General features: G+C 45.5%; 1 protein-coding gene across 5 annotated transcripts in view; it reads right to left on the reverse strand.

The window, feature by feature from the left end:
- Positions 1-26,345, reverse strand: part of STK11IP (serine/threonine kinase 11 interacting protein) — a 771,273-nt gene that overhangs the window by 99,851 nt on the left and 645,077 nt on the right. For all 5 annotated transcript variants that reach the window (XM_069616954.1, XM_069616950.1, XM_069616952.1 and 2 more), the window contains exons 21-22: positions 12,244-12,341; positions 238-416 (exon numbers count right to left, since the gene is read on the reverse strand). In XM_069616954.1, coding sequence (XP_069473055.1) covers positions 238-416; positions 12,244-12,341 — 277 coding nt within the window. The remainder of the gene's footprint in view (positions 1-237; positions 417-12,243; positions 12,342-26,345) is intronic.

The following is a 26,345-nucleotide window of genomic DNA, read 5'->3' on the forward strand; positions in this document are numbered from 1 at the left end:
ATGTTGAGTTTTAGTTTATTCTTGAATGCTTACTCAAATACACAACCCAAATTTACCATAATCCTTTTCAGAAGCCTATAGCGCGTGAGAAATATCTTAATGTCTGACGTCTTGAGCAGTTTACAGCAGGGGCGCATTATGGTTGGGTTGCTACCTGGTGAATTTCAGTATTTAAGTTTCATACTGCAAAGTCCCTCCACAGCCCTTTGCATGCCTCTCCAAGGTCTTGTTTCTTACCTCGAAAGCACTGGTAGAACTTTTCACAGCGGATCTGGTTCCGGATCAGCAGGCTGTAGGAAGTTTGAGGATTTTCAAAGTCCAAGTGCAGGACCTGGCTCCAAAGGCCAAACTCCACGTGCATCAAAGAAGTCAGCTGATGTGTGGCAATCTTCTGAAGCCAACGTGAAGGCGGGCCCCTTGGATGGAAATAAGATGGAAATTACTCTGGTAAGTCTTACAATCTCCAACCCAGGAAGCACCCAAGCCAGTGTTCAAGTGCCACACCTACCCACACTACAGCAACCATTGTCCCCCAGCCAGCACTCCTACACCATCCACACCCGCCAGCACTCCTACACCATACACACCCGCCAGCTCTCCTACACCATACACACCCGCCAGCTCTCCTACACCACCCACACCCGCCAGCTCTCCTACACCACCCACACCCGCCAGCTCTGCTACACCATCCACACCCGCCAGCTCTGCTACACCATCCACACCCGCCAGCTCTGCTACACCATACCATACACCGCTTTCCTGCATGGTCTCAAACTGCCAGCAACACTAAATGCTTCCTGCAGACATCATGCCCCAGTATCTTCAATGCTACCTGGTTTTACTGAGACATCTCCCAACACAGACATGTGCACCATGGGGAAGATTAGGCCACCGGGCACAAGAAAAAAACTTGATTAAAAAGGGATCCCACCCCCCTTGAGCCTGGAGAACCTATTGCAAATGACACATCCCTATGAAAAACAGATGCCATCTTTAAAAGGAAGGATGCCAACTACACATGGCGAGAACTATTCCAGCCTATCTAATCCTTACTTTTAACTCCGCCCCATCCCCAGCACCCATTCTACATCTGAAAATCTCTGCTCCAAACTAAACATCGCTTGTTGAGATAACAGAAGGCACCCAAAAATGCACCAACGACCACTCCCCACCCCACGTCTCCACAGACACCTTTGACCCCTAACACCACCTCATATGGGTACTTTGGCCCTGCAAATGCCCTTGTAATCAAACAATCTCAGCTTCTAGACTTGGCCCTTCCAGCAGTATCCTGCTCATCTCATGCTATCAAACACAGTCCTTGACCCTTCCTAAAAAATAAATCTACCATTTACCGTCCCATATGAATCCTCAGCCAGGCCTCTGGGAAAGTAGTGTGGCAACTACATGTATTCACAGACTAACACCACACTAAGCATGTATAAATCCAGAATCCACCACAGACACGGGACCCGATTTGCGCACATGACTCTGACTACAGATTGCCCACTGTAGATTCTTCCCGCCCACTTTGCACATTCTCCTGGACCCAATGGTGGCCTTCAGCCCTTTCCCCAAACCACTCTGCTGTGAATATACAAGTCAGCCACATGAACTTCAAGACTCACTTTTAGCTTCTTGAAATTCTTGGTCAGCAAATACACCTAACCGGTCAAACCCGGTCTCTACTCCTCAAAGTCATCACCTGTAAGTCATTACAGCCCGGATCTGACTCCTTTCTTGAACATGCAATAAGTCATTAACACGACTGGACACCACACTCCTTGTTCACTCCAGCAGCAATGACACCCAAATGTATTCCGAGGAGCAAAGGTCGTCAATACTCTGCTGCTGCAGTAACCAAAGACCATAGGCAGTGCAAAAGGCAGACCAGGGGCGGTGCAATGGGCAGACCAGGGGCGGTGCAATGGGCAGACCAGGGGCGGTGCAATGGGCAGACCAGGGGCGGTGCAATGGGCAGACCAGGGGCGGTGCAATGGGCAGACCAGGGGCGGTGCAATGGGCAGACCAGGGGCGGTGCAATGGGCAGACCAGGGGCGGTGCAATGGGCAGACCAGGGGCGGTGCAATGGGCAGACCAGGGGCGGTGCAATGGGCAGACCAGGGGCGGTGCAATGGGCAGACCAGGGGCGGTGCAATGGGCAGACCAGGGGCGGTGCAATGGGCAGACCAGGGGCGGTGCAATGGGCAGACCAGGGGCGGTGCAATGGGCAGACCAGGGGCGGTGCAATGGGCAGACCAGGGGCGGTGCAATGGGCAGACCAGGGGCGGTGCAATGGGCAGACCAGGGGCGGTGCAATGGGCAGACCATGGGCGGTGCAATGGGCAGACCATAGGCGGTGCAATGGGCAGACCGTAGGCGGTGCAATGGGCAGACCGTAGGTGGTGCAATGGGCAGACCGTAGGCGGTGCAATGGGCAGACCGTAGGCGGTGCAATGGGCAGACCGTAGGCGGTGCAATGGGCAGACCGTAGGCGGTGCAATGGGCAGACCGTAGGCAGTGCAATAGCAGTCTCAAGCTGAATGCTCGCACATGATGCAGGTGTACCACGACCATCATCCTACATCACCTTTTACCAGCGCCACCAACGCCTATGGGGACTCGTGAGCACCAACTCAAGCCTGAATACACGATAGCACTGCCATCAAACGAGCAAATTACCAAGTGAAACTACTCATTAAGATCCAGCGCCCAATCACTGGTGACCATGACCACCACCACCACCAGCACCACCACACCACTGTCTTGGGCTCCATATTTCCATGGAAAATGTCCTCCTGCCAGCTCACTAATGCAGGGCTCCCCAAACACAAGATAAACAGTTGGCAAACAATGCAAAAGTGCCACTGTCTTGTTTAACCTTATAATTACATGTTTCTGCTATCTTATATGGAGCGTTTCTACTATCTGATGGCAGGGTCGGACTGGGACAAGAAATACGCCCGGACACCAAAATAAAAGTGGCCCACTCCTCGCCTCAAAAAGTGGCCTACCCCTCACCTCAAAAAAAGTGGCCCTCAAACCATCCTACGAGAATCGCGCCAATTCACGACTTTGCAGAAAATGCTACTTATGGAGGGTTCATGTGTCCGTTACATTACAACACAACTCATAAAATAACAACTTTGTATACAGATCTGTGACAGGGTCCACAGCTCTGAGTCGCAGGAGTGGCATGAACCAACCACCCCCACTGCGGTTTTGGGACCTGCTGGAAGTCGATGCTTATACAGGGCTCTGCAACCCCAGCAGGGAAGGAGGGTTAGGGTGACGATGGATGGATGGATAGGAAGGGGCAAGTAGGGAAATTGGAATGAGAACGTGGTCCTCTATTCCTGAATATTGCTGCCGCCAGGGATGCCTTGCCTAGAGACATCCAAGCAGCTAAATGTGTGCATCTGTTGTTATGAACCAACTAAATGCGTTTGCTGTGAAAGCCGCCACCTTAACACTAACTGCAGTGATTCGCATCTTAACCGAGATCTTATGGTTGGGTGTGTTTTAGCAATTCACCCACAGCAAATTATAATAAATAAAAATTAGATCATGTACAAAATAATCCAACAACATTCAAACAAATACTTGATTATCACCCAAGTGGCAATCTGTGAATGTATCCACCAGTGCTGCATCAATTAGGTATTTTTCCAGGACAAGACATCACATGTATTTTTAGAATAACCCTCAAGCATGTTTCCGACTGCTACGAACAATCAAAGCCCCACACCACAAGCAATCCACTACCAAACACATTCAGTGCAACGCAAGAATTCAACCTGCACTGGGAAAGCTGGCAGTTTTGGCAGTTTTGGGTTTCGTGTTGGCAAGCGAAAGCTATTTGCCAGGCAATGCCATAACAGTACTACTGGCATATAAGATGGTAGTAGCTGGGAAATTGTGTAATTAGCAGTACATGGCAAATACCTATGGAACACCTACATGCAAGCCACAACTGTTGGCTTTGTCATGCTTGTTTTTATCAGGACTTCAGTGCAAGGGCATATAGAAAACAAGTGGCTGAAGGCACACCTGGTTAAAACATTGCTTTTATACCATGAGCTCACTTACAGTTGCAATTATGCCATTATCTCTCAGCAGACTGCTTAGAAATAACACTGGCAGGTCAAAGTTAGATGTTGCTATCTGACAGAGCTAGTCTGAATAGATCCCAATAGGATGTGTTTTGTGCGGCGAGGGGGTGGAAATGACCATAGGGATTAACATGGCCAGCAAATAGGTAGGCAAATAAACACACACAACCTGTGTATTATTCTTAGCTGTCTATGTTTTGCCATGTATCACATGTATGTGCACAGTCATACATTCCATGAAAAAATGTTGACTACACTACACGTGTATCCATTGCCATGTGTGGATGCCTAGGCACAGCATTGCGTGCATGTCCTTGGTAGTGGGATTAGGAAATTTGAACGAGAATATTGTACATAACATCCCCAACAAAAACACGGTTTAATGTAAAATTACACAATTCTAACACAAGACTATGTTACACCTCCCAGTTCTTCACATGTTCATTCGCAGCTGAAAGCTGCTACCGCTGCTGAAAAATACGACCATATATTCCCCAGTGTTGTGACACCGTCCCACACGGGATCCCTGGAGAAGACTGCATTTTCTCCGGAGGCAAAGGTTTGTTTAATTAAGAAGAAATTAAATATTATTCTGGATGTTGGTACCCGTCCATGAAATTAATCGCGTCATCATAGCAAAAACAGGACTGACTACATCCCGAGTAGGGGTTTGCGTCAATAAGTGAAGCAGTGAATAGATGTCTTGCTAAGGTCAGAAAAAATAAATTATCTTCCCTTTTCAGCTGTCCAGCAGGAGGGCATTCCAGATTATTAAGGAATGCATGCCCTGGCTCTGTTGTAGGCTTTTAGGAAATACTCCCCTTACAGGTAAACTGCCTCCGCAGGATTAATACACATATCCAGATTAAAACAACATTTCACCATGGTCTTCCCCAAAACACATTTTACAATGCACCCCACTCGCTGATGCTACTGAATGTATTATTTGAAACCTTGCCAATAGTCCTATTATGTAGGACCAGGCGGATATGTGTTACACTGAGGAAAAAAAACAAGCAGGTAAACCTAACAAAGGCATGACACCCATGTCCCATCTTCCACGGGATTTGAACAGTGTCAGCACATTGGTCTTGAAACAAGTAACGGTAAGAACGGATTTCTATTCAAGCCACACAACGACTACCTCCTGCTCCCACAAGAAACCGCTTTGCACTGAACCAGAACCTGCCTGGCGTCTTGCAAACAGCGGCACAAGGCTCCTCCGCCCCCCACCCATTGCTTAGAATACTTAACCCTTGCACGCCTGGAGTGAATGAGACGCGGGGCTCATAGGCAGGTGCCTTCCCTGCGTAAACTTGACGTAGGTCTGCTGCGCAGCAGTGGGAGGCCCAGGTTCCGGCTACATCAAAGGTGGGCCAGGCCAAGCGAGGAACTGAAGCGATTTGCAAGTTGCAAATTGCAACTGCGGATAGCCCGCCCGACCGGGACTCGCTCGTATTACCATGCACTGGGAGCGGGCTGGGATGAGGCAGCCCTGGCACCGCCCACCCCAGCTGCTACCAGTGTTTTTGTTAAAAAAAAGTAACACTTGTATGTCTAAGTAAGTACACCTGGCTGCTGGCGCCCTGGTGTCTCTCTGCAGAGCAAATGAGCAATGCAACACAAGGCGGCTCTGCAGGCTGGCCCAGGAGTGCTTCAGAAACCGGCCCCTCGCGCCTCCCAAGTCATTTTGGATTGGCCACGGGCCGCCGATGGGCCCAGTCCGACCCTGTTTTATTGGGAGCTGCGTCTAATCTACATGTGCCGAGTGGAAGTGCTATGGCAATGAACATAGGGGTAGGGTCCCATCTGGAATGAAGGTCAGATCATGGAGAACACTGATTTGGTACCTGGTCAAAGTAATTAAGAGGCAAAATTAACTTGTTTAAAATATATTAGAACTCTTTTTGGCCTAGGCAATCAGGTTCAAGGATTTCTGGCACTAATCTGTTAGTTTGGCCAGGTTTCACATTTCTCTGTAGTCTGACCCGTTGCATCTGCCTTCTCCATCTGTTGTTCCCTCCATCCCATTACCTGCTCACTTTTTATCCATCATTTTAGATCCTAGTGCCTCTTCCCCCATCCTCCACAAAAGGCCCGTTATAAAGCTGCCATGTCTTGAACGGCTCGTGGAAGCCACGGGAATCGCGTCCAGTGTTGTGGCTTTCTGCGTCCTCAGATGGCTCAACTCTTTCTCTCTGCATGACCTGTTCCCAAGTGGTCATGGTAACATGGCAGTCTTGCCAGGCCATTCGGGCCCATGCTGAATGCCCTGCGGGACTGCCAAACTGAACTTAGTCAGGTTATTCTTAGGCTCTCTGGTGCGCATCCAGAATACAGATGGCAATAACAGCTCATATCTGGGTTTGGCAACTGTAGCCCTTGCTCTCCTACGCAGGCAGTGCAATATGGCAATATCTGTATGCTGCAGACTCGTAAGAGGAATAGCGACTGGTCATTGGACTCTGGATTTGCACAGGTGTTCACTGCGTCGTATACTTTGGTGTCTGAGGGGTTATTAGTTTATTAGTGATGTAGTGGTTGAGTTATTTATTCAGTTATACTTCTCATTGTGGAGATCCTATAAATATCAAATCCTTACACTGTTGTACAATGTTTGTATAGCTGTGTAATATAGATCCTGAAGCATTGCACATCCAACATGTGTGATCTCATTCTAAAAGGGAATTTGAGGGTCACAGAGAAGGGAACTGTTGGATGTGGGCAGAGTCATGTAGGATGTTGGAGGGTGCTGGGCTGGTCATTTGTGAATGGAACTCGAATAAAGGATACTTCAAATACACTCTTGAGTCGCAATCCGAAGACTTATAACTGGCAACGAGTTGAATTTAACAAGGCAGCCCCTGGTGCTGTTCTCCATACTCTGTTCACTATGAGGCGATCAGAAACTTTGAAAGGCGCTCCGCAGGAATAATGGAGTTTGCGGTAGAGAAAGAGGTTGCTCGAGATGAGCCAAGAAAAGTAGTTGGAGGAACAGTTAAGGAGAGAGGCGCATGATGATGTGCTGTCAAAAGGAGAGGGACCACCACTAGAAGGAAATGGAAGAAGAGCTGGCATACCACATACGGATACACAGTTGCATAGCAATGATAAACAACTGAGTAACTGAAATAGAAGAGCGGCATATCCCGCATGGACGTTATGGTAAATAACTGTAGCTGAAATGCATAGGAGCCGGCGCGTATCCTGAAAGTACATGGTTGCTTAGAGACAAATGTGAAACATGCAGCTAGCACCGAGGTAGGTTGAGTAAACAACCGTGAGCAACAGATACACACAATCTGTACACAATCATACACAGATTATACAGCAACGTTAAGGATAGTGAGCCACAAATTAAACGTTTCCTCCAAGCTTACATTCACGGTTAGATGGCAGATATACCAGGTCCAGCTTTGTTCGTACATGCCCCAGGGAACCCATAGTAACGTGGAAGGATTGGAAGGAAGGGTTCTTCAAATACATCCTAGAGGTGTATGGGTTCAATTTTCCCAGTGCGGAAAAGATGCTCTGTTAGACCATTGCCTTTGGAATGAGGGACAGACTACTTTTAATACGTTTCCTGAGCGTAGACTTCAAGAAGACTATAAGAGCTTAATATATTTGTGGAAAGTCTTATGAACCTTGAAAAACATTTTACGGTGAAAGAAAAAACAATCTTGGCAAGGTACTATTTTGTGACGAGAGAACAAAAAAGGAAGGATAGAGACTAATGAGGAGTTTATAAGAGCGCTTCACTGATCACGGCAAAGAGCATCTAAGGCATCCGTTAATAATCACGTGAGCCAATCACAAGATGAGGGTGGCAGTGTGGAGGGAATAAGGTCCCACTTTGGAGACATTGATAGGATACATCGAGACCGGTTTAAAGAAACTAGGCTCCGAGGGCTCTAGGGTGCGAGGGGAGGGGAATGCAATGAGCATGAACGAGGTGAATACAGACTTTCCCGAAGAGATGCACAGACGGAAAAATATCCAGAAAAGTCAAAAATTAAAGGAAGACTCATGCAGCTATGTGCCTAAGCAGCGCTTCAGTTGTGGATGTTTGGATTGATTGGCTAATGATAAAGAGCTTGGCCATTCACATCAACTGTTGGGAGTGTGGGGAAAAAGGACATCTGGCCAAGTTCTCTAAGCGGTACAGTGAAATGGGAAGAGGGGTGCATGGAACATTCATCTTGTCCAATGGGCAGCCAGACTAGGAGTGAAGTGGAGGTTTGTCCAGTACAGGCAAAAGTCACACACGCTGATGAAGATCAACAGAGTGGAGACAGAGCTGGGAGCCAGATTACACCTTAATAAATGCAGTTGTTTTGTACGCTGAAAGGAGCCCACATTTCTGCTCATGCATATGGTGAAGTGCCTACTGAGATTATGGCAGAATTTGCACCTGAGTTCAAGTTCAACATTCTCGGTGAAGCTGGGTTAACATCGCAATGGACAAATACACATTTCTGAACAGGAAAATTGATTATTTAGGTCATGAGAGGTCAACTGAAAGGGTGAGGCCCAGACATGTTGCAATTGATACCATTTGTAGCTATGCCACCACCAAAGGACAAGAGTGAACATGCAGCATTCTTTGGGATGGTGGAATTCTTTGGGAAATGTATCAGGAATTTAGCGAACAAGACAACGGCATTGAAGGTACTCGCATGGAAGAATGCATGATTGTGACGAAGAATTCCATGGCGTAAAGAGGCAGCTGCAAGAGGCTCCAGTAACAAAAGGATTTTAAATCGAGGCTTGAGCACATTGCTATACACACATGCTGGTGAAAGTGGTTTTGGGCGATTTTCCTGCAAACTAATTGGAGCGAACAGTTCACAATAGCTTTAGCATCCAGATCACTCAAAGGAGCCGAAGGAAAATGTTCAGTGGTGGAACGTGAAGCTCCAGCATGCACATAGGCAGTGAGCAAATTCAAAGCTATTGTGGGGAAGAGAGTTCATAATTGTGAGCGACCATAAACCATTGGTAGCCATAGTTGATAGGAAGGGTTGGATGGGGTGCAGCAAAAGATAGTCTAGAATGGATGGACGCAGAAATGTGGTAGCCGATGCCTTGAACAGGAACGCAGCGATGTGCTTCGAAGGAGACAGGCCTGATTAAGTGAGGGGTTCTGCTATAACAGACATTTTACATGTGACCAATGCACTCAGGGAGGAGAAGAGGCCGTAATGTTGTAAGGAGGAAGCGATTTACAATAAGGTAATAAGGTTTGCGAGAAGAGTGTTCGTTGAAATGGGGTTGAAGAGTGTTTAAAAGGATACAAGAGGGTCTAAGATGAGTAGAACATGCAAGGACCACATCTGGGGTGAGGTGATCATCTAATAGTACCCTCAGGAATGAGCGAAACCTTTGTTCAAATTGGAAATGAGGATCTCTTAAGAATATGTAAACCAAGGTGCTTGGTAAAAGGATTTATGGTGGCCTGTCATGGATTCCTATATTGAGGGGAGACTAGGTGAGTGTCAAGTGTGTATGACAAGTGATGAGGTGATGATCACGTGGCCAGCCCAAAAATGACTATTCCTGCTGTACCAAGAATTTCCTAGGTCCAATGAATTTTAAAGGGGCACATGTTATGCATCTCATAGTTGTGGGGGATCTGCTGTCCAAGTGGGCAGAGGTGTGTGTGACGAGAGACATTAGCTCTGGGAGCATTATCAAATTTCCGTCTGTTGCAGAGAGTGTTTCTCCAGGCGTGTGATAACAGACAATGGTCCCCATTTAATATCTGGAGAGACTGAATAAAGTTTTGGGGGACATGGGCCAGAACATTCATCAACTTCACTATGTCACCCAAAAGGAAATGGGTGTGTGGAGGGATTTAACAGCACTCTCCTGGGTGTCATCTGTATAGCTATGAGCACAGATGGTGATTTGGTGGGGGCATATAAGGAAGGGGCATTCCAATATGGGTTGGCACCACACACAACCACTTGCATTTAATTTTTCGAAGTATTGAAGAGGCGAAAGCCCAATATCAAATTGTGTCCAGGATGGATGGGAAGCCCTTGTTACAGATGTGGATGTGCAAGGGGTTTGTCAGAGAATATTCAATAAAAGGGGCAAGGCCATGAGTAGATCGGACAGATCGAAGTGTGCACCTGAATTAAATGTTAGCAGTTTAATCAACATTAAGCCAGCTAGGAGTGTTCACAAAGAGGGTTCCAGATTTTCTGGCAAGTTGGTGGTCAGAAGATATCTAGGTAATGCATTGCAAGTGCAAGGTAGAGATGTCTGGAATAAGGAGCGGGTTGCACTGATTTAAAAGAAAAACAAAAATAAAACATTGAGGTCCTCCAGGTCAAGAGAAGGTGAGTTGTATATTTGTGTGTCTGAGGCATTATTGGTTTATTAGTGATTTAATAGCAGTCACATAGGAGATTCAGTTATTTATTCTGTTAAAGAGCAATTTTCCCCGTTGGCGAAGATTCTATTATCATCAAATCCTTACAGTTTTATAATATTTTTACTGCTGCGTAAAATGTATGCATGAGATGGATTTTCCAGGGTGCCGGGGCTGTCATTTGTGAATAGAACTTGAATAAAGGACATTTAAAATATACTCTGGCAATCCAAAGACCTATTATACCTCTAGTGTACAGAGGGCGGTGCCCACCACCTAGTGGAACCCACATAGCTAGCTGGGAACCACAACCCTGATGGACCTTGAATTTTTTAGGGGGCACTAGTAAAATATGCATTCATGATGAGGCCTGGGATGAGTGTTCAGGGATCAGGTAAATCAGGTCAGAGAAAATCAAAAATACTCATGTCCTTGGGCAAAAGGTTTAGGAAGGAACTTTTGGTCTCACGTACCACCCACAATAGCATCATACAAAAATGTCGAATCTCATTAATGTGAGGCTGATTTTTAGCATGTTTTGTCAACAATATAGATGGTAAGTGGGGCAGGGGTATCAATTCGGCTTCAGGGATTTGGGGAGGCCCCCGGGGGGACTCCCCCCACAATAAAAGTGCTAAAACGCGAGAAAAAGTATTCAACATTTACGGCCGCCCAGTACAAACTTCACAGTAATCACATCGATCCCCCACAATCGCCAGCAATCTCAAACAGCAGCACTTCTACCCCATCCTTCAGAAACTGTGCTCCTAAAGCATTTCACCACCCTCCACATCAAGTGCTCCCACATTAAGCTAAATCGCCAGCATTCCTGTAACATTCTCCACAGCCAGCTCCCCTCTAGAACCCTGCAGTGAGAGCTCTTACACTTTACTCCACAGGCAGTGTTTCTACAGAATCCTCCACAGCCAACACTAGGGCACACTCTCGCACAGCCAGTACTCGCACGGACCATCTCCTGTAGCCAGTGCTCCTTCGCATCCCATGCAGCTGGAGTACCTGCACTATCGCCACAGTTAGTATCCCCAACACTATTCAGCATATCCAGTGCGCCACCCTAATAGCCCACATCCAGAGCTGCTGCTCCACCCACCACAGCACACCTCCACAACTCCTTGCAACCAGCACACCTCCTGGAGGTGGCTACATGAGAAGGCTATTTTAACCAATACTGAAACTGGGCTGGTGCAAGCATAGAGCAACTGCAGACATAAATGTGAGCCGGTGAGATTGGGCAGGGAGCGCAGCTACCCAACATGGGCAGTGCACTAAAACTGGGTAGGCAGCAGACATTGGGCTGAAAGATGTAATAGCAAAGGACATCCAGTGACGCTGGTTTAAGAGTCAGAAGAGGACAGCAGATGGTGTTTAGGTGGGAGAAGAAAAGCTGCAGAGTTTAAATACAGAAGAACGGAATAGGCAGTGCTGGGACTTGGAGTTGGAGGACTGTAGGTGAAACTAGACTAAGATGGGATTGCCGGGGTGGTTGGGAAGTGAGCAACAGAGCTTGAGTTGTACGGTTAGATAGCATAAGGCAGCACAGGTGGTGTTGGTGGGTTAGACAGCTGAGGGCAGAAGCTACACTGCTGAGGGCGCACTGGAGAGGTATGCAGGGGCAGTTATGAAAGGTAGGTCTGTCAGTTACTATCAGGGAGGGAAGTAGAGGCTAAACTGACAAGTGGACGGGTAAATGGTGGGCCTCGGGACAGAAGAGAACAGCAGAAAAGAGCTACTCACCGGACCTCAGCAGTGATTTCCATCATGTATAGTCGATGTTCTGAGATGACAACAAGGGCCGAAAACTCCCCGTCTCTCCCAAACTGTACCACAGGCACCTGGTGTGAAGGAGACATGAGAAGTGGACACATCAGTCTGCTGGTGGAAGGGTTACTCTAGATCCATGCAGAAAGACAATGGAAATAAATATCTTGGCACTAAGGTATGCACTGGGGAAAGAGGCAGTGTGGCAGGTGAGACAATCCGATCAGACTGCATGCACGAGGGAGAAAGAAGCATTGGGGAGGGTCACTCAGTGCACGTAGTTGAGAGAGGATCACATCCGAAGTCCAATGTTCATTGTCCTTTGTTGTGCGATTGCAGGCTAGTTTTACAATATTTGTACCAACTAGAAATGTGGCAAAGGCAACGTCTGCACCACAATGAGCACAGTTACACATTACAACCCACTACAGCCCCACAGTGCGAAGCTTCCTTAGCAAACATCAAGGGTGCAGGTGAGCATGTCATCTATGACTTCACTATATTTTCACAATCGCAACATCGAATGTCAGGGCAGAACCTGCTCAGAGCACAATCTGCACTCTTCCCAAATTTGGACCAAAAGGTTCCAGTATTTTACCTCCTATTATGATGGCGCCTTATAATTACCAAGAAGAAGGTGAATCAACAACATCAAGTTGAGTGAGTTCGTAGTCAAAAAGAATCTTGATTTAATAGAAGAATAAGGTGAGCACAAAATGTTTCCTACAGGACCGAAGATCCTGTTATCAGTTAAACAAAATAGATTTATAGAAATTGAAATGCTTTACATTTAACAGATAAGAGGCATGTAGTGTGAGGAACCTGAGGGCGTACTCACTTCTTTTCCCCCGGCATCCTCTGGCCAGGGAAAGGCCATCGCATTTGGTTCCTGACCCTTGGGGTGGATATGCGAGGGAGGATCACCGGAGTGGAGGGAACTTGGAGAATGGGCAGAGGACGTCCTTGGGCGAGACATGCTACACCCCCCTTCCCTTTCACAATGAACCCTTTGTCCCAACATCCTTTACAGGTTACTGTCTACCTCATCCTGTCAAAATGACCCTCAGAGATGCTGTGGTTGTACTAAGAGGGTGAAGAGATCACCTAAGAGAAATCAACACCATTTGGGTGAAACCTTTGAATTGTCCAAGTAAACCTAATATTCCCCCTGCCTTTGTAGGCTATTGTCAGCCTGTGACTTTTTATTCTGACCAAAATGTCCCACAGACCTTTCATCATAAGACTGGAACGAAGAGCGAACAACGGTGTTCTGCACACTTCCCTGCATTCACACCACTTTGGTACCGAGACGAGGAAGAGGGCTCTTGAGAAGTTCCACTACAATAGCCAGGCATGTCCCTCTTCACCAATGCCAGGCAATCAATATGGAGGGCCTGCACTTGCAGCCTGTTACCAAGTCGCAGGTGTATAAGAATGATAGGGAGAGACGGCAGAGGGAGAAGGAGGGAGAGAAAGAGCAGGCGAAGGACGCAGCGTATGGAGGAACCGGCTGCAGAGAAGCTGGAACAAGCAGAAGTGCGAGGGAGACGCCAGGGCCAAGACTGGTCGTGAGAAGGTCCAGACCTCTGCCATTCCTCCTCTTTGGTGTCCAGAACTGAAGCTGTGGAGTAACAAAGCCTCCAAGGTGCTGCCAGCCACTCAGAGCGAGAGAGTGGCTTTAGACAGCTTCTGCCGTGGAGGAGCCGGGCTGTGAACTGTCCACACGGCTTGCTGGGAATCCCGTAGGCAAGCAAAGCCAAGAAGAGGAAACCGAAAAGCCTAGAGGAGCGGACGCTTACTGGTGAGGGCGGAAAGGGGAACACTCACACCGGGGCGTTTTGGGGCTGAAAAACCAAAGTACCCAAATGCCAAACAAACTGAAATGTATTGTACATGCTACGGAAAGTCAAATGAGATGACCGTGAATAACGAACAAGCGATCCAGTATAAAAAGAACTTCTGAAAGGTGAAATGATCCATATTGAATACCGAACTAACTAAAGGATATATTGAGAAAGTTTTCAATACAGCGACAAAACCAAACAAGTGTTGAACCATGTTGAGCATTTATGAATGCAGTGAAAGCAGGATACAGTGAACACCAGGTGGTGAAAAGGGGGACATTACCACAGAGTGAATTGTATGAGATATCAGTTATGGTAGATCCTAGAGAAAATAAGGATGAAATTACCACGATGAGATACCATTTGTGGCTAAATCTAGAAGACCGCCAAGGAAGAAAGGAGTTAACTATTAAGGAATGAAAGGTATGAGATACAATTTGAAGCAAAGTCAAAAAGACTGCCAAGAAGGAAAACGCAAGTTGGTGAGAAGAACTAAAACACCATAGAGTGTTGAACATGGCAACAAAGCAAAACACGTGCTGAACTACTATCAATATTTATTGAAGCAGTGAAAGCAATATGGTGAGAAGGGTGAAATTACCACAGAGTGAATTGTATGAGATACAAGTTGTGGCAAAGCCAAAAGGACCATCAAGAAGAATGTGAAATGAGTATTGTTGCAAGATACAAGAGTCCGAAGGACTACAGGTTGAGAGAGGAAAACCTGTGTTGTCTGCATCTGAAGAATAAAGAAGTACAGCAAAGTGCACAGGGTTATCAGTTGTTTGACCTGTGATGGGTGGACCAGGTGGTCCGATAACTACACCTAGACCGAGTAACCCTATTTGAAAAGAACCAACAAAAGTAGGGCTGTCCATTGTGTGACCTGTTGTGGGTGGACCTTGTGGTCCCACAACTGCGCCTGCACCAAATGGCCGATTGAGAATGAACAAGACGTTGAACTGATACAATCGTCAGAGCAAGATGATTTGAATGGACTTCTGGGTTTTTGCCAGCTGAAGTATTCACTGTCTTGGGGAAGGACCCCATAAGACTTTACGAACTGTGTTGAATCTTGGGGAAGGGAAATCCCAAGGCCTTTTGAGGAACTGTTGAAATCTGTTGAACGCTCGAGTGCTTTGTGGAACTATTTTTAACTTGAGAAAAGTGGAAGCTGAAAGAAAGCCAAAGAGCTGGACTAAGCTCTGAACTTTTGAACGTTGTTTATTTTGATGCCGACATCACTACACATTGTAGAGGGGCAAGTATAGGTTTCGGACAGAGACAGACACAGACAGACTTTTCATTTGAATTTATGGACACTGACTATCCTTGGTTTTCTTTAGATAGGGAATTCCCACCTTGGCATAGGGCAAGTTAGGCCTTACTCCATCCTGAATTTAAAATAAAGCTTTTCTTAGAAAGTTGAATCTATTGTCTGTGTCTTACTTCATGATGCCTTCACAATAGACACCATGGCTGTTTGTCATTTAATAACACAATTCAACATAATCGGGGAAAATAATGTTTTAAAATCAAACAGTATATAGGGCAATACAATGAGGGCAATGTTGTTTTAAGATCCTGCGTGTGTTGCCTCAATGCTCCATCATCAGGGAAATACCCTCTAAATATCTGAAAATCATAAGGAAAAATAGAACTATTAGTATCGAGAGGACATAACTTAGATATCATAAATTTACAATAACTATAAACAGAAAAACCCCAAAAAGATGCTCAATCTTGTCAGTGCGTCCCTAAAAAATACGACAACCTTTGAAAAGGAGTAAGGGATTGCAAACCATAAAGGTACCGCCCCGGTGCTACCTATAAAATAATATACAATAATAATATTTTCATACATACCCTCTGACAAAAAGCCTTTTATTTGTAATGTACAATTATGGGACCCTAATGTTTTGTATATTGGCAGCACAAATGCCAGCCTTCGTTTTTTCTACACGTGCAGGTAGTACATACATGTCAACATCGTATACAGATCACACTTATTTATTTGAAGTTTTGTAAAGAAGCCAAATAAGAGTACAGTCCGCTTCAGAGCACTGTGAAGGAAAGGACTGGGAAGATGATAACTACCTAGCAATCACAATGCAAGCAAGCCAGCAAGTAAGAAAGACTCTGCATAAATCAGAACAGTGTACAGGCTGCCCTCAGTCAGCACCAGAAATAAACACACAGATTATATAATGCCCTCCACAACCTTGTGGACAGCCAGGCCTTGGGAAGTCCCAACATGATTGTGGCTGGTTGGGCTCAGATTTCAAATCAGCAGTAAATTCAATTTTGTGGACCTGAAAACTGCCATGACACAACCTCCATGCCTGTTCCTTCTGAAGTTTGGGGTGGAGATTTAAATGTGCATGGTGGACCTCTGGTTCCTTCTGTGCAGATGTAGAACAATGTCAGTTTTCATGCAGGAATGTCTGATGTTCAAATGGGCTTTTGAGGAGCGTGCGCAGTATTTTGCGGAGGAACGTGTAGTGCCGTCTGTGCTGGTGAAGTTGTGTCCCAGGGTTTCAGGGCTAAAGCCAATCTTGCTGTCTTATATAGCCAGAGATGTAACAAATTCATGTAATGTTGTAGTAATCCAATTAGGAAACAACTGGGGAATCGGGAGACATGGTTTTCTTGGCCATGGTAGTTAGTTGGCTTTAGTTCTTGTGCAACGTGCTACTGACCCTACTGAAGTGGCCTTCTTGCAAAGAAGAGCAGTTTTGAGTCCCTTAAATCTTTTGTGGTCTACCTGGGCCTGGAGTTTCAGAGCGAGTTAGTTCAATAGTCTGGCCACGACAACCAAAAAGACTCTGGCCCTGCATATATTCATATTAGGAATGCAGAAGTGTAGAGAAGTTCCAGGGAGTAAATTGCAGCCGGGAAGATAACACCTAACACCTGTCTGTTCCTTAGGAGCTGTGGTCTCTGTGCTTAAAGGGCTCAATGAACAATGCATTTGGCCTTAATTTAAATCATAATGAGTGTGGTGGGTCGGAAGGAGGAGTCGGACACATAGTGGGGATTCTGATGTTCTCTCACCCTATCGCTAAATGGGATTCCCTACCGCACTTAATTAAATAATGGTGCTCATCTGTCAAAGTCCAAACTCGAAATATCCTCAGTCCAAACCTAAATTTACCCAACCCTACTAGCAGTAACAACAAAAAGTGGCCAAAAGACTGTTTCTCTTCTCACCGCCTCCCGTTGGCCATTTGTCTTTAGACTTTCTCTCAGGGTTTTCTTGTTCTACACCAATCTTCAATATGTAAATGTCTCTCTTTTAGAAAATCTGTTTCTCATCATAATTTATTCTGATACATTTCTCAGGTTTTATTCACAAGCTCTTGTAGCTCTTCCCAACTGTTCAAAGATCTTGTTTTCCTGGCAATATGACTCTTATCATTGCTCTCCAAGATATTCTTTTAGACAGCTTCCTTTTATATTATGTTGTTCCCGTGTAGTATTATAGCTTCATAGACCTGCAGCGAGGGCCGTACTGAGCGTGAGGGACCAGAACGCCCAGTACGGCTTTCGCTGCAGGTCTATGAAGCTATTAGAACAGCCTCAGTATTTAGTTAAGTTAGAAAAAAAATGATATATGCTAAAGAAATTCTTTTGCATTGGGAAAATGGTTAGAGGGTGGAAAAGGTAGTTCTATAAAAGAAAAACATCCATTTAGATTCAAATGTGTGGTGCCATAGAAATTAAGGTGGCAGTTAAATTCCCTGCAAGTGTTTTTCCTGGTTGTGCCTTTTTTTTCTATGATTGCGGGAGGTAATTAGGTGTGTGTGTTTAGAGTATTTAATTGGGAAAATGCAGGTGTGTGTTTTTTCAGGTATGCAAAAGTGGTGGCAAAGTACTTGCACATTACTTACAAATGAACAATAAATACAAAATATTTAGCAGGTGGCTATTTGTATGCTGGTGTGCACACTGCTCGTCCGTAGCCCTTGGGCGAATGCTTTGTACAGGTTTGTACTAAATTTAAACGGGGCGAGCAACAGCAGGTGAAATAAACTATGTCTGCCAACAAAACACTGGTTTGTACTAACTTGAAGCCACAACCCACAGTGAAAATGTCTACTCCCTACCCAATCTTGGTAAAAACTACTAGCCAGATGCACATAAAACATTGCCTACCAACTATTGTGCCCAGCTGTGCGTGAATGTATACTTGTGCTTGTGTCCAAACAATAGCAGCCTTTTAATTCCCCTGAACACCCTACAGAACAAATAAAGGAGAAGGCATATGCCGTCAAAGTATTCCTCTTCCTCGCTCTCGAACCCACCAATTCAATGCATCAAATGCTTGCGGCACAGCGACCGTCCAAGGGACAACATTAAAATCCCCAAGTAAATCCCCATGCAGCATGATAAAAAGTAAAATGCAATAAAAGGCAGCCTACCCTAACAAATCACTAAGTGGTGCAGTGAACGCTGTAATTAAGTTAAACACGGCAACAGCCAGCATCAATTATTTTCCAGGCTGTATTGAATCTGCGGGCTATACCAGTTCGTATAGCCCGCAGATTAGCCAATCAGGTTTGTGAAAACAAAACACCACTAGGGTGTTCTAATAGGGTTGAGAGTTCCCAACTCTGTGTCTTTTAAATCCACTCTCTCTCTCTCTCTCCTTGTTTGGTTCCCTCTGCACTTTTAGCTCAGAACACTTGACGGTTTGTCATTAAGTGGTCTTTCTATTCCACATTAATTATTTCTTGTGGCTTTCTCCCTCTCTTGGCCAGGATATTTCTTTCCACTTTAATGATTCACAATCATTCTTATTCTTAAGGTTTTCGACTAGTTCCTCAGATATTGAATTATACTGGTTCAATGTTCCATTATCGCAATCATAGTCCCTTCTCTTTACTATGTTTTGCCCCGGTGGCCTCCCGCTTCTGCAGTTCACCCCTCCACCTTTGTTTGCCCTGGGTGACCTTGCAGGGCTCAGTGTTCGCTCCAGTACGTTGCTTTTTCTTTTGGGCTTCACACACATAATGGTCTCTGCAGCTGGACGCATTCAGCAAACGACGGCAGATGGGAGCCGTCAACCCTCAGTCTTCCAGGTTTCTGCGTTGTTAGATGGGCGCTTGGCCACTGCTTTGCCGGGCCACTGACAACTGTGCTTGGCATTCTCGGCTTCTCGAAGTTCTGCGGGTCAACTTTGCTCCATCTATCCCCGGCGTCCAGACGTCAGGGGATTTCTCCTGCGCACTATTCACTCTCCTCACTTATGGTCTAGTCATCCCACTTTCATACGAATGTATTCTTAAGGGGTATTCCCGTTTTCTTCAGACGGTGTGCTGAATTCAACGTTACCTAAAGCCAAAGAGAACGAGGACACAGTGTTTTTGATGAAAGGCAGTACAATATATGTAGATAAAGTGTCCTGCATAGGGAGTTCTCTTTGGAAACGGGAGTCCTTGTCCCCTAAGGAGGAGTCACTCCCAGTGAGGTCCCACTTGCCCAGACACATAGGGAGAGGGGTATTATGGAACAGGCTCACCTGCCTAGCCTCAAAGGGGGTGGCTCCCCCTCGGGGAGAAGGGACAAATACTCCAGATTCGTCACATGATCCAGTGTAGGACACAAGTGCTCCCGAAATGGGATCAGATTTAAATCCGAAGATTGCACCACAAAGTGTTTTGGATGGGAAGGATGTGTAAGTGCACAGTCTGCACTGCCGTGTTAGTTTGAAGCGTAACTCTTGGAGCTGTATTCTGCAATCTACTTGCCTTTCCTGGTTGTCTAGTGGATCTGTGTGCAACAACTCTGCCTGGAGAAGGAAGTGAAAAGCTGTGAGCTGCACGTCAGTGTGCATTTTAAGTGCACAGTCTGCAGTTCAGCGGGGAGGCTTGGCTGATGTAGCTAAGCATTCGCCAGTGAGGTTAAGGTAAGCCTAAGGAAGTCATTTGCTTGCTGTGCGGTGCCTCATATTTGGCTGGGTTTATTTTGGAAGGACATTTGTGAAAATTACAGAAAAATACAAAGCAAAAAAAAAAAAAATGCGACAATGTGTGTAATAAAAGCCCATCTGCAGTATTTCCCCCTTTTTTGTTCATCTACCCCATCCTATTTTGTAGGATTATCTGAAGTCCTAACTCCCCCCCCACCTTTTTACACAAACACTTGGCCAAGGAAGAAGGTGACAGAGTAATCAGACTAACTCTCTTACATCGTACTGGACATGTCCCGTTAATTGGGTCAAGCGAAGTCAGGCACTTTACACTAAGTGCATACACCTGATACCAGTTAGCTCTCCTAACATGAATAAAAGGCAATACATAAAGGCACACTCTGAGCAAGGCGGAACACGAGTACGAGCAGAACTTCCGGGACGAAGGCACACCTACTGGAGCAGAGCAACGGACCAAGGGACGAGAGCTTCAGGCCGAAAACCCCAAAGGGTTCCCTACTGGCGGTCGTTGCCTCAGACAGACCACAAAAGACATGTGGAGAAGGCCAGATCCAACAAGTGAAGATTGCATTGTGTTTCAAGGACGCCAGCGACTCTCCCGGGTGAACGGCAGAGTTGGGGAGGCAAGGCCAAGTTTGTGGTACTAAACCTTGACTCGTGAATTGGAAATAGCAAAATAAGAGAGAAGCACACACAGCCGGTGAGTTTGCAAGCGATCTGAGAGACTGGTGTGTGTTACAACTAATGAAGTAGCAACATTATATCAAAAGTGAAGGCTGCACATGTGTGAATGAGACGCGAAGAAGGGCAGACCTGTGAATGAACTTTGAAGTAAAAAGGCAGCTGTGAGATAAGCGATACTAAGTAACAGAGTGGTCCAGCGAAAGGAAGTAGCCCATTGGAAAATCTCTGTGAAAGTTATATCGTTTGAAGTTATAAAGCGAACAAACATCAAAAGTAAATTAAGCGAGAGTAAACGAACTTTGGGTTAAAGTGGTCTTGCAGTGGTCTGTAAAGAGTCACGCACATTCGAAAGTCTTTGACATCCGAAAGGGGTTTGAGCCCGATTGAGGGAGACCTGAAGTGCAATAGGTTTGGAGAAGGGAGCCCCCTGGCAAGTTTGTGTTTAACTGCGACGCGAGAGGTCTGAGCCTGACAGAGGTGGACCTACGTGATCTGTGTGCTGTAAGGTCTGTGCCCGGCAGAGGGGGACCTTTGTCAGCTTTACGTTTGAAAGTCAAGAAAGAGACTTTAACGTGAAAGGCCAGGTGGGCCTCAATCCACGATTTGGAACTGCATAGAGTGTCATAAACTGATCCAGAGTGTGTCATCCTGCCTACAAGGACAGCCTTACTCCACGAGGTTTAACGTGAGGAGGATAGCTGGTGCAACTACCTTTATTCTTTTGAACACTGATTTTTCCTTTGCATACATTTCTCCTTTTTACACTTTTTGTACAAGAGATAGGGCAGGCATTAGGCTTTTGTTAGCCATTTTGATTTGACAGACTCCACTAAGACCGTTTTGTTTATCGTTTGATGGTCGAGACTACTCCCATCTTAGTTATAGGGCAAAATAGGAGTTTCTCCAACCCCAACATTTTCAATAAAGGTTTTACAAATTGTATCCATTGTGTCAGTGTCATACTTGTGATACTGTGTCTTCTCTACACCACGCTCTGCCACCCTTGGATAAAACAGAATCAGCCACCCAGCTTATGAATGGGAAATTATGGCATATTTTCAACCTCAATCCCCGGCAAGAGGCAGCACTTAGAACGCTGAAACTAGAACTGCTAGGGCGCAGGATCATTCCAACTCTCCAAAGATCAACAATAACTCTGTACTCAAACTGTGCTAGTCCCTACAGACTGAAATTGTTGCACAGGCAGCACAAGTAGAACAAGAAAGGCAAACTGCATTTGATATGTCAGTTGGTTTAAAATAACACATTTCTAGCGATACGTGTACCCCTGGCAACAGGTTGAGTTCAACACATTATGCTTTTTGCGGACAAAGACAATGCTGAGGGATCATTAGTTGAAAGTGAGTGTGTATTCGAATTACAAACCGCTATTTCCACACTACAGTTTGCAATTAAAATCTTATTAAATTTATGTGGGAACATGCACAAGGCGATTCACGGCCATGGGGAAATTTTGCACTGCATGGAATTACGGTCATATCGAGTTCAGACAATGGCCCTGTAACCTCGATTTCTGAACCTATTGAGGTACCATTGTTGAGGATAAGGAGGAAGAGATAATTAATGTTGCTGCCTCAGGGAGGATAGTTCTGAAATCTAAAACTCTAAAGCAAAGGCATTTAATTTAGAGACAAAACATCATTAAGAAAAGGGGCCTAACTGGCTCATGTCCGACTGCGGCGGAGGATGAGAACAGTGCAGGTACAGATGGGCTGCCCTGCACTAAAAAAGCGAGAAAAAAGCCAATAGGAAAAAAAGCAGAGGGATTAAAAACAATGCCACTTTAACACACTGAGTGTTAAAGGAGCAAGTCGCTGAAAGCAGAACACAGGCTGCGACTATTTCTGCGATGGATGATTCCGGGACCGATCATGACACTTCCTGTGGGATTACTGCTGATAGATGATCCACACCGGATTTAGGTAGCTACTGGTTCCGGACAGAAAGTCAACTTCTATGAAGCTAACTGGCCCAGAGATAGATTCATTTTGCCGAATCAATCTGTGGTAGCCACTGGTTTGGGGAAAAAAGTGACTTCAGAAAAGTAACAGTGAATGCAGCCTCAGTAAATCGGTTACCTCACCAGATTACAAAAGCTTTACAGTGACTAGCCTTTTCACAGACTCTCGGAAGAAATCGATTAATCACTCTGTTTTTTTGCGTCTGTTGGTGTATTCCTCCTTTGAGGGTCTTGGGGTATTGCAACTTTAAGTACATTGAACGTTTAGAGGACCCATTGAGAAATGCTTCATACATCCATTGTTTATCTGTTGAAATTGTTGAGAAGATAAAGAGGTATGAAGCTAATTTTCGTAAATTAGGTTTTGATCTGGCAAATGGAAACCTGAATATAGCGAAATCAATATCATGCATTGCCCAAGATGAGACGGACGCTTCAAGGACCACTGCCAATAATCTTGAACGATATGTTAAGAAAACATCTACCCACAGTAATAATATACAGGACTGGAACTGGCACACAGAATATCTTCCAACTAACTCTTCTGTACGACCATGAACTGGTACTATATTATCCCGGAACACTCGTGGTCACCGCCACTTTTTGGATCAGGCTGGCTTCCTTGATTTGCTGAGCAACAGCCATACATTTCTGTTACAGGAATGTTGGCTGGTATCGGATTGTGTTATTGATGGATTTGAGATCTTCCAGAATTTGGTTTCAAGGGGCCTTTCAAGGGGTCTAGTGGGTTGCCCTTTTGGCGGCCTTGCGATTGGTATAAGAAATACACTGTGTGCTCAAAGTATTCCTGTTCTGACATATGAGAAAAAATGTCCTGCCGGTCGAGATTTCAATAGAAAATATTGATAATCAGTGCAGGATATTATTGCTAAATGTTTATGATCCCCCTGATGGGAATCATACAGAAGGAATTCATTTTTGAAAGTATTGACACCATACCCAATTGGTTTGGTAACGAGGTGGACAACTTCATTTTATTAGCAGATGATTTGAATGCCTACTGCGAGGATGTGAGCATCCTACACAGCAGTTACTGCATGTTCTATGAAAGTGCCATAAATCATAAAAGAATAGACAGGGGCGGCTGTGGTCCACCTTCATGGTGAAGTGGGAGATGATTAAGCTGAATGGGCATACTGTGGGGGGTCATCCTGGTGGGAGCACCTGGAATTGTGGGGGTAAAAAGCCCATGTTAGATTCATATTTTTGTAGCAGCAGTTTTCTTGGTCGTGTAAGAAAATTAAAGCGTATTCAAAACTGCTACAAAGATCATGTGGCATAGACATTACATGCGTCTGAATGAAGAACGTAGGGGGCCAATTTGTCACGTTGAAGGCATTGTTAACTCTGGAGGAAACAGGATCAGCTGGTCAGTAAAAAATGTAATTAATATCAGTAATTTTTTCACAGAAAAATGTGATGAATGTTCCCCTGATATTAGCACAATGACCCCATATGAAATGGAAGCTTGAATTTTCCAGCATCTGAAAAATGTCTAGTAGTGTGAACATCGCACGCGATTAAGGAAAGCAGTAATGAAGAGAATGTTTATGATGCTGAAGTTCAAATGGCTAAACGCACGGTTAGAAGGGAGATAACATTGATAAAGAGGACATGCATTGATAAAGTCGAAGCTGCTCATGCGGTTAGGAAAGCTAAAAACAGTTATGCCAACTGGATAAAATGTCGAAAGTATGCCATAGATAATGCCTAATGGCAAAAGATGTTGAGTCCTTGCGGGTAGCAATATTAAATGTACACGGGAAGCACTTGGTTCCTACAAGGGCAATTCTGCGAAAAGAATTATAAATTCAATCAGTGAGAGCACATGAAGAAAACCTATGAGACAACTACTACAACGATGGTGAACCTTTGTCCTCAAGTGATGGGGAAATAAGGGCCCACTTTGATAAAGATGATATCTTATAGACTTTACTAAATCTTAAATGCTCTAGAGCACTGGTGCCCATTGTGCTAGGAAATATTGCGCTGAAGCAAGACCCAGACTATCAGCACTCTATTATAACAACCAAAGTCAACAGGGTGTGTTTGGAGAGTGTCATCCCAGCATCGTGGAGGTGAGCTGTGGGGATACCAGCGTTTTAAAAAGTTGTCGGCACATCCCCTATGAATTATCGACTACTTTCCATGCTCAATGTGATGAGCAAAACATTTGCTCGTCGGACCATCCCATCGAAAGAACGTTACCAGGTAAGAAAGTAACTTGTTCTTCGAAGGGATTGGGTCCTCTGACGTATTCCACATCTATTGCAGACTCCCAAAGCAGTACCAACGTCTGGAGGTGGGAAAAGAATTTAGAATTTTTGAATGCCCAATTAAATTGTAGAATAGAAGACCGCCTTGCCAAAGGCCAAATGTTGCCCATGGATAGAATTCAGGGAGTAGTGTTTGACAAAAGTATGTACAGAGGCCTATGTTGCTGCTTCGCAAATGTTACAAATGGGAACACCCCTCTGCAGAGCAGTAGAGGTAGCCACACCTCTAGTGGAATGAGCCCGCAAGCCCACCGGAGGGTCCTTACCCGCCAAGTGGTAACATTCAGTAATTGTCAAGATAATCCATCTAGACAAAGTCTGTTTAGGAACAGCTTGTCCCAAACTCCTTCCAGCGTATCCTAAAAAGAGCTGATCGTCCACTCTGACCCGGGACATGCGTAAGATGTAGAAACTTAAAGCTCTCCTAGGATCCAACCTATGGAGCCTCTCCTCTTCTTTCCCAGGATGCGGAGAAGGATAGAACGCCGGAAGAACAACCTTCTGGCTTAAATGAAATTCCGACACAACTTTCGGAAGAAAAGACGGACAACCCCTAAGGACAACCCTGTCCTTATGGAACACATTGAACGGTGGCTTAACGGAAAGTGCCTGCAACTCACTCACTCTGCGAGCGGAAGTGACCGCAACTAAAAATACAGTTTTCAAGGTTAGCAGTCTCAAAGGACAAGAATGTAAAGGCTCAAACGGAGCTCCCATCAGGAATTTTAGAACCAGGTTCAAATCCCAACCGGGCACCTGGAACGGTGACGGTGGGAACACATCAGTGAGCCCTTTTAGAAACTGAGAAATCAAAGGAATTTTAAAATAAAAACACTCCTCAGACGAGCGCTTAAAGATGGACAGCGCCACCAGGTAACCTTTAATGGTACCCACTTGCAGGCCCTTGTGGGCTAACTAAAGCAAAAAAGACAGAACCACAGGAATGGCACATCAAAAAGGATCCACATTCTTGATCCTGCACCAGTCGCAGAACTTTCTCCAATGGCAACGGTACAAGGACTTTGTTGCGGGCCTTCTGGCCGAAAGCAACACCTCCATTACATCTTCAGGGAGGTCCCAATCCTTATACCTCAACCTTTCAGAAGTCAAGCATGAAGGTTGAGGGACTTGACCTCTGGATGGAGAACCTGACCCCCCCCTCCCGTGAGAGCAGATCGTCTCGGTAGGGAAGACGGCGTGGAGGGCAGATAGACATGTCTAGAAGGTCCGGGTACCACGTTCTCCTGGCCCATGCTGGAGCAATGAGGATCATCCGGGAAGCGAACCTCCGCAACATCCGTAGCACTTGCGGAATGACGGGGACTGGAGGAAACACGTAC

Source organism: Ambystoma mexicanum, chromosome 9 (assembly GCF_040938575.1).
Source record: "Ambystoma mexicanum isolate Mex_15411 chromosome 9, UKY_AmexF1_1, whole genome shotgun sequence".
NCBI classification, from domain to species: domain Eukaryota; kingdom Metazoa; phylum Chordata; class Amphibia; order Caudata; family Ambystomatidae; genus Ambystoma; species Ambystoma mexicanum.